Consider the following 8,820-nt stretch of genomic DNA (forward strand, 5'->3'; position numbering starts at 1 on the left):
ATTTATTTGGAGGTAGAGTACAGAAGACTATCATATTTTAAGCAAACTTCTTCACTAGGCAATAAGACTCTTGAAGATGGAAGAACCCTTACCCCTTAGTCAAGGTATTATTTCAAATATAAATGTTTTATGAAAGAAACTAGAAACACCGACACGTCGCACCGATAATAATGAAAAATATGAATAAATTAAACAGAATCACAAGAATAAATCTATTACTTTTTGTTTTTTTGACAAGGAATAAATCTATTACTTATGCACTAAGTCTTGGAACTTATAGGGAGCATGTGCAAAGGCTTATATTGGGAATAAAGCATCTAGCTGCAACATATTATTCTATTCAGCAAGAATGCAGCCTTTGAAGTTATAATCATGAAACTGATCCCTAGAGTATCAGTCATGGAGAGCATTGGTTCACTGAGAATAATTGGAGCTTGCAGGCTCATGAAACTTTTCAGTATTTTATTGCTTCCGTCTCAAGTCAAGATAGGCAGTGGTAGATGTAACTTCTGCAGTTTCGTTCCGAGAATGATCAGTCCACGAAACAACAAGGTTGAGCTGTTGGTGACTCAATCAATGTTGAAGTCTCAAGGAATAAAGAATTTAGGCTGCCGTCCATCTTGCGCAATACGGTTTATTTCTATCATGAACTAAGTTATTAGATCCTATGGCACTCAAAGGAACTCATGTGCGATCGAGGAAGAGTCTTCGAAGGTAGTTCTGAGATGGAGGAGGGGTATATCTCAGTTGCTTCTGTTTGGTGCAAGAGATGGTAACTCAGTAGAGTAATTTAGAGGGTGCTGTAAGGCATTGCCTTAGATGCGTGAAAGTATTTGTAACCAGTTACAATTTGGTCATAATTTTCCGGCGTCAATCTATGAGCTGGTTTGCTGTAGAGGAAGAGTTCAGAAAAGAAAAACTGGATCTTCGAATAGAAATGGTGAGGTGATTACTGTGGTAGTAAGCGAATGGATGGTGGTTTCGGAAAGTTTCATTGGAATAGGCCAGTCCAATTTCGAAATATGGAGGCATGTTAGAGGCTTTAATATACGATGGTTCTTAGATCGAGATTTCTTCGCACAATAACTTGCATTGTTTAGCAATATGTAATAAAACTTATATGCCTTTGAATGGCCTGATGAATGGCCTGATTGGCATGTGTTGAAGGTTTTAATGGATGATTATTTGGATTGCTTTGGTGATCCTGAAACAATTGGAAAGGTAAGCAGATTCTGGATCATGCCATAGATACTGAATGATCTAGCAAATGTCTCCAAAGTGAAGATCTTTTATAACGAGCTTAATCTCGAGGGTGTATTCAAGGAGTATGAGAGTGCAAGCTATGTGAAGCTTGTAACCTCCATTGAAGCGCATTCCAGCAAAGCAGTTCGAGCCTCGGTGCATAAACAGTTCTCTATAGGAGGATGCTTTGGTTGCTACAAGTCTTCTAGTTAAATAGCTCCTTGTCCTCTATGTAATCATGTTAATTCTCCAGTCTAGTTCTACTATATATGAGATGGTGAAATGTAAATTGTCCTGGTGATTTTGTTGTATTATCCAATTTACAAGCAATGGTCGTAACATTTATTAGGATAAATTGAAGGATTGGTATACCCCTCAACTTGATTCAGTAGAATACAACTGATGACATTCTTCAGGTGTTTTATTAGCTGTTCTTTAAGAGGCTTTATGAAACTCTAATCCTTAAAGACTAAAACACAGGCTGATCAGTTCATGTTGCATATGCAGCCAGCTCGAACAGATTTAATTTTCAGATTGTATTCTCCGCTTATCTATAAGCAATATGATATTTGGTATCAAATTTAACTGTTGTATGCTATAATGGATAGAAATTGCATCATAACAGTATTAAGGTAAAGCATGTTTATATATGGTAGTTTGTTTGAATTCTGATATGCTAGCTACTGTTAAGAACAGCTAAATAGAGTATCGGGGTGATTTAAATTCCTCTATGTGACTATGTTCAACTTATTCATTTTTTTCTCAAATTTCTTAATGATGTTGAAGTGTCAGCCGTATTCGGAGTATCTTAGTGAATGTTTAGTAAATTTGCAACTTGATAATTGTGACAATTGGAATTGGCTTACAGGTATGTGCAATACTAGAGGATCTAAGGATACAAAATTTTCATTGGAATTTGAAGATGAGACTAGGAAAGTTTGATAAGAACCGCCTCAAGCAAAGAACCAAGCTCGAATCCACCACATGCACAAAAGACCTTAACTGAAAAGAACTCCGCGATAAATCCAACGCCAATGCCGAGATGCAGCCACTTCAAAACAAACCATATCACTGACCGCTCCCAAGGATACTACACTAACAAAACTATGCCCCCTCTAACTCTCGACATGAACAGCAACTTCTGCCATATAACCGGGAAAATCTCACAGAGAATTGATAATCAGAACACGGTATTGACTCTTCGCAGCCGTTTTATGAGCAATTCCACCAGAACGTCTAGGAGAAATAAAGCCTTTACGAGTTGAGGTTACTCTGTAAGTACCATTATATGCCGTACCAGCTTTTTCCCATTCATATACTCATTAACTGCTACAACATCATGTGTGTCCAATAAAATAAAATCTTGGTACAAGTATGTGGTGGACAGCTGCAACAGATCATCATATCATTAGCCACCAGAATTATACAAACACTGTTATCAGCTTCAATGTTCAATTACCTTAAGCACCCAGCAGATCCGTTCCGGAAATTATCGCAGCAGACCCGTTCTGGACATGCATTGAACAATAGACTTCCAAAGGACAAGCTCCCACTGCAACAGAAAATTAATAAAATATCACTTGTTATAAGCAAACTCCAATGCCATGTTACAGGCAATTTAAATGCTAAGCTTGGATTAAACATTGCATACGGTTCCGTGGTAGTATTTGATTTGTTTCCTGATATACTATTTCCTTAAGTAGAAAACTCGGATGATTGAGAAACCATTTTCTTTCGATAATATACCTTTTTCGCCAATGTAACCGAGGTTCTTATTGGCTTTTATAGTTGATCGTTCAACACTGCATATAGACTCAATATTTTCGCGAGAAAAACCCTTTTCATTATTGCCATTATATAAGCTAAACCTCTCCTGAAAGATCTTTCCTACACTTACAGGAAGGTCAAAAGGGAAGGTTCAATGATATGTTGATGATCATTAAGTGTTAGTTTGGTTTTTTGGTGACAAAATTGATTTTGTCTAAAAGTGTGCCGAATGTACAGTATTTTATATTTAGATACATTCATATAAAAGTGGACTAACAATAATCCTAAATGACTAACAATCACAGTTAAGGGGATTAACTCAAGAACCAAGCAAAATCACACTTTCATAAATGACTCTGACAGTTATATAATAATACAACATTATAGAATTAGGAGTCGAAGTCAAACTTATAAGAGAATAAACAGAATCATAGCATAATGAAGAAGAATGTGTATAGATTTTACATGGTTTGTTCAATGTGACCTACATCCACACAGACACAGAGAGCGGCAATGATACTGTGAGCAACTCTAGTACACTTATCACAATGGTTCAGAATTACAAGGAGTGTATATAAATGGGTCGATTCACACTGTTCTCTTTAATATTTTGAGATCCAAAATATTGGGCATGGTTACTATTCGAGTCTGTCAGTCCATTAATGTGATTTCACACAAAAAGGCTAACAACCACAATCACAATTAGCTCTCTATAATCCTTAAGTGACTAAGATAATTATATCTAAAATATCAAACAGAACATTACATAATTAGTTGAAGTCAAACTGTTATAACAAAATAAGAGAATAAACCGAATAATAGTAGAATGAACAATGAAGCTAAAATCTGTTCCGTTGTGCTTCTTGCCATATGCATGCTAATTTCAACCATCTAATACAATTGAGGAGAAATCTAATGATTGAAAAGCAGAACTACTTAACATAAAGGGTCATAGACGTATGCCTTCAACATGCTTACATGGCTAGCAATATCAAACTCAACCAAATTGAAACCCATCATTCCAACAATCTTTCCTTCATTGTTGAAAACAGGCCCTCCAGAACATCCCTCGGCAGTACCCATGCCGCAACACTGTATCACAGGAATACTCGGGTTTAAGTTTTTCATTTTCTCCTTAATATTTTCTCCAATCAAATTTGGTCTTGCAAAAAACTTCTTATTAACAAAGTCTCCTAATTTTAGACGGCTTGCCGTTTCGTTCAAGTCAGGTTTATGGAAAAAACATTTTTTCCTACTACGACGAGAAGGAGCAACAGCATCATTCGTGCACTCATTCCCAGCACATCCAATGAAGAACGACCATAAAAACCTGCCTGGGTTACCGACATGGAATAATGGCTGAGAAAGTAATATGTTTCCGTCTTCAACAAATTCAGCACTAGCAAACTTATCTGCTGCATTTTGTAGCACCAATAAAGCTATGTCCCAGGAACGATTCCTACGCAGTATCCTTGCGTTGAAACTAGTTTTGTGGTTAAAGTTGCGGACTCTGACTATTTCATCATCAGCCGGTAACACATGGTCACATGTCAAGATGATCAAGTCATTTGGTTGAAGCTGGTTCTTAGTACGTGTGTCCTCATCAATCCTCACAGCAAATCCTGAACCTAATCCGTATGCCACTTTATTATCACCATCACCAGAAACTTTGTGAAGAAGCCAAGAATAGCTTTTAAGCTGCTTAGCAAAATTAGCATAGGAATCGGAAATTTCTGGATTCATGTCTGCTCAACTACAAGAAAGAAGAATTAAGAATCAACATTTGTGAGAAAATGTTCAACAGTAAGGAACTGAAAAAAATTAAGACAAAACCCTAAAAGAAATATGTATTATCCATTATACCACAAAATAAAATTAATGTATTCACTTATAAAAAAAATAAATGTATTCAATTAACTCAACTTTCAACCGGCAAAGCACTGATCACTCATCTAAATACTACTATCTTATTACCAAACAGTTAAAATTTCACCTAAAGTAAAAACTAAACATCGGTTTACATAAAAATGTATAATAATACTAAATATTAATAACTATAAACATATATTTATGGTAAAATTAAAACAATAACTCAGTACCCATACAAAATTTATAAATCAAATTATAAAAACACAAAGGGGTCACTCACCAAATCCAGAAGGCCAACGCAAGAGGAAATGAAGGGATGAACGACGAACAAGAGAAACAGGAGAGACGAAGAGAGAAGCTGAGGCTGAAGCAAAGAAGACAACCCACAGAAACCCTTACCGAAATGAGAGTGAGCGAGTGAAAGGAACCCAAAATCAAACTTAGATGAATCCTCTTACATATATGTTCAGTCGCTAAATCACCATTGCCATTGCATGCGTGAAAGAGTTGAAAATGGGTTTCTGAAAATGAGTATTTTATTATGAGTATTATGTTTAGAGTTTTCTGAAAGTAAATTTAGAGGATTATAATGTTTCAACTAATAAAGAGTTATATTATAATATTTAAAATATTTTATTCACCCATTAATATGCCACAAAGATTATATATGTTGAGTTATATTCTTAAATATTTTTTTTTCATATAAATTTACACCCGTTATTTTGTTAAAAGAAGTAATTGAAATTTGATTATAATAATATTTTTAATTTAAATCCATTTTTTAAAGGGAGTAATTGAAATTTGATTATAATAATATTTTTAATTTAAATCCGTTTTTAAAAAATAGGGTATATATTGTCGCCTGATAATGTTTATATTAATATTTTATTTACAAAATTGTCACCGTATATCTAATTTACCCGTTTTTAGTATATTGAGTGTACAATTTAAAATTATATTAATTTTTTTTACTAGTGTTTAAAACTTAAAACAAAGACCAAGATCTTCCTTTAACTCATTGTTCAACATTTAAGTTTAGACTTTTAATCTTTTATTTAAAAGTTTCAAAAAAAAAAATGAAACAAATATTAAAAAAAAACTTATTTGTTGCAACCGCATTTAAAACTATAATTATCGGTTGTAGTTGAATTAGTAGAGTGCTTGCTAGCTAGCATGATTTTTACGGTGAGGTGGTCCGTGGTTCAAAGTGATCTTTCGGATTTCTTTCTGTCCGATTTGGTTTTTAATGGATTGGTGGCTTTGGCGCCTTGGCTCTTAAATAAAACTGAAGGAAATTATAAGACATAGGGGACCAAATCAAAACCCCTTAATAACAAAGGCTTAGCTTTGGGGTATCATTTTTTGTCTAAAAGATAATCCTTCAAAATATCCGAGTGAACATAGTGTTAGCCTTGGGGTACCATTCTTGGCTCTTACTTCCTAACAACGTGGAGCAGCTACTTTAGTTTTTATTTTCTTTGCTAAAAGTTCATTTTTAATTCTTATTTCCTTCTTCACGTTTATTCTGTGTGAAGTGAGGATTTTTTTATTTGTTTTGTATATTGTGATTGGGGCAGTTAGAATAATTAGATGCTTAGCTTCTTTCTTCTTGGGTTTACCTTGGTGTTTGCAAGGCCATTGTAATTTTGTATACTTGATTCTTTCATTAGATCTTAAATGTTGTAAAAAAAACTTAATTAAAGTGAATTATAATATTTTTTCGTAACAAATTATAAATAATCTGTTTAGTTTTCATTTTGTTCAAATAATCAATTCAACAATTTTTTTTTTAATTTTAATATTTCTTACTTATTGCTTTTTATTTTTATTTTTATTTTTAATTTTGTTAATGAAAAAACAGTTTTAATTTTGTAAAGTCATTCATAGTTTTTCATGAATGTATAAAGTTATTTAAATTTCTTATTTTATATAATTTAAGAAGACGGAAAAAAAAGTGTATATGATTAAAAAAATAATAAATATTATATTTTTATTTTGAAAAAGAAAAAATATGACATTTTTTGAGATTGAGATTGAATTAATAACAATATTTAATAAATAATATTTTTTTACTATTGAAATCAACCAATATAATCGCGTTTTAAATTTTTTTAAACAATTAATCACTTTCTTATAAGTTATGCAAAACTTATTAATTATGTTAAAATGATATACATTTTTTGGACTCTTCAATTTGTTTCAGGTTAAAATACAAATAATTGGTACCTCTATTATAATATCAAAACTCATATATACCCTATAAATTCCAAGAAAGAAGAAGTAGATTGAGTCAATGTCACAAGCCCTATTACTGCATAAATTTTTTTCTTCTTCAAAAGTTTAATTGGTTTTTTTTAATCAAGATATTATAAAAAGAACCAAATGTTCTAATGACCGATTACAAAAAGAAGAGGCAAAGCTCGAAACTTAAGAAAATTAATCACCAAATACAACCTAGGACAGATATAACAAAGGGGATTTGCTAAACTCATAAAAGTTATAATTGGTACGATTAATTTTCCCAATAAACGACCACCTCCAAATGAGCGCCTTAATACTCCAAACCGTTAAGGCGCCTTTAATTTACAACTTCCTTTTTTTAGTTAATTTTTTTTCAAAATCTTAGTTAACAATAAAAAATAATTGGCAATAATAAGATTGAAATGGAAACAAAATATTTCATTGATAATATATTATGATTACAAAAATAGGACAATATATAATGTACTATTCAACATATTCATACTTCTGACTCTTTTCAAATTCAAGTGTCCCTTGCTCTTTTTATCCTCTTAACTATTCCTAGCTGAGAGAAAAGTTTTGAAAGAACTCTTCCATAAGATATGCGGAAAGACATTTCTCTGCGAGAGATCATAATCATTTCCTTTATGAAGTTAAAGATGGTAAGAGGAAGATTAACTTTGTGCTTGTAGGTAAGGAATAACAAGAGATGCTTTTCATCTAAACTATGCACTTCCAGTTCTTTCTCTCTTGGACGTAGTTTTGACACCATAATTTGATGCCAAACTTTGGCAATTAGGAGGAGAGTTGCAAGGTGTCATACCCTAATTTTGACCCCCCTGAGATGTCACACCTTCAGGCATTTTATCAAATTCAAGACAAGTACTCAGAATAGTCACTCTTTCATCTGGTACTTAATCAAGGATGCTCAAGGACAAAGGAGTTCAGGCAAAGGATCAATCAATATGAGAAGTACTTCTAATACAATCATGAGACTCAGATGATTCATTTACCCACAGATTGATAGGACACCAATCATCTGGACTCAAGTTTACTTAGTTCACTAATCTAGGGTTTTGAGCCCATCAAGGACTGCAATCAGGGACCACATTTGGGAAACCCTAAAAAGCTCCAGGGCATCACTCAAAGGCTTCAAACATCTTCAAATGATCCATATGACAATATCCATAGGGCATTACACTTCAATTCAAGATCTACAGTCATCAATTTCATATGGTCGACAATTAGGGTTTCAGACATAATTCACTTGCATAGTTGACTTTTAATCAGGACATGGATCCACCACTTAACACATGGCTCAAGAACCTCTATTACTTCAATATAATCCATTCATATCATCCATTTGAGGAGGAGAGTTTGATTCAACACAAAAGTCCAAAATTTCACTTCATTTGGAAAAAGTCAATTGTACAAGATCATCTTTGACTTTTAGGATTTTAGGTCAAACCATGACTTTTAAGGATCAATATCATCAACATATGATTATTGAAGTCATTTGACCAAATAAAATCAAGAAAATTCATCAATAATAAAAAAGTCAACAAAAAGTCAAACTAGTGCATTTTGACCTAGGTTATGGATCTTAAAATTTCACCTACACAACTCAAAAAACTTCTAACATGAAAGTTGTAGATCTCATCAAATAAAACAACTTCTCACAAGGGAACTTTTTTCAAGAGA

General features: G+C 33.0%; 1 protein-coding gene across 1 annotated transcript; it reads right to left on the reverse strand.

Annotated features, from left to right (window-relative positions):
* Positions 1-2,003: 2,003 nt before the first annotated feature.
* Positions 2,004-5,446, reverse strand: LOC131612957 (uncharacterized). Its single transcript, XM_058884693.1, has 3 exons — positions 5,159-5,446; positions 2,702-4,762; positions 2,004-2,629 (listed from the first exon to the last, which is right to left on the reverse strand). The coding sequence occupies exon 2, from the start codon at positions 4,750-4,752 to the stop codon at positions 3,946-3,948; it is 807 nt and encodes a 268-aa protein (XP_058740676.1). The 5' UTR covers positions 4,753-4,762; positions 5,159-5,446; the 3' UTR covers positions 2,004-2,629; positions 2,702-3,945.
* Between the last annotated feature and the right edge of the window lie 3,374 nt (positions 5,447-8,820).

This window comes from Vicia villosa, linkage group LG6, assembly GCF_029867415.1.
Source record: "Vicia villosa cultivar HV-30 ecotype Madison, WI linkage group LG6, Vvil1.0, whole genome shotgun sequence".
Lineage (NCBI taxonomy): Eukaryota > Viridiplantae > Streptophyta > Magnoliopsida > Fabales > Fabaceae > Vicia > Vicia villosa.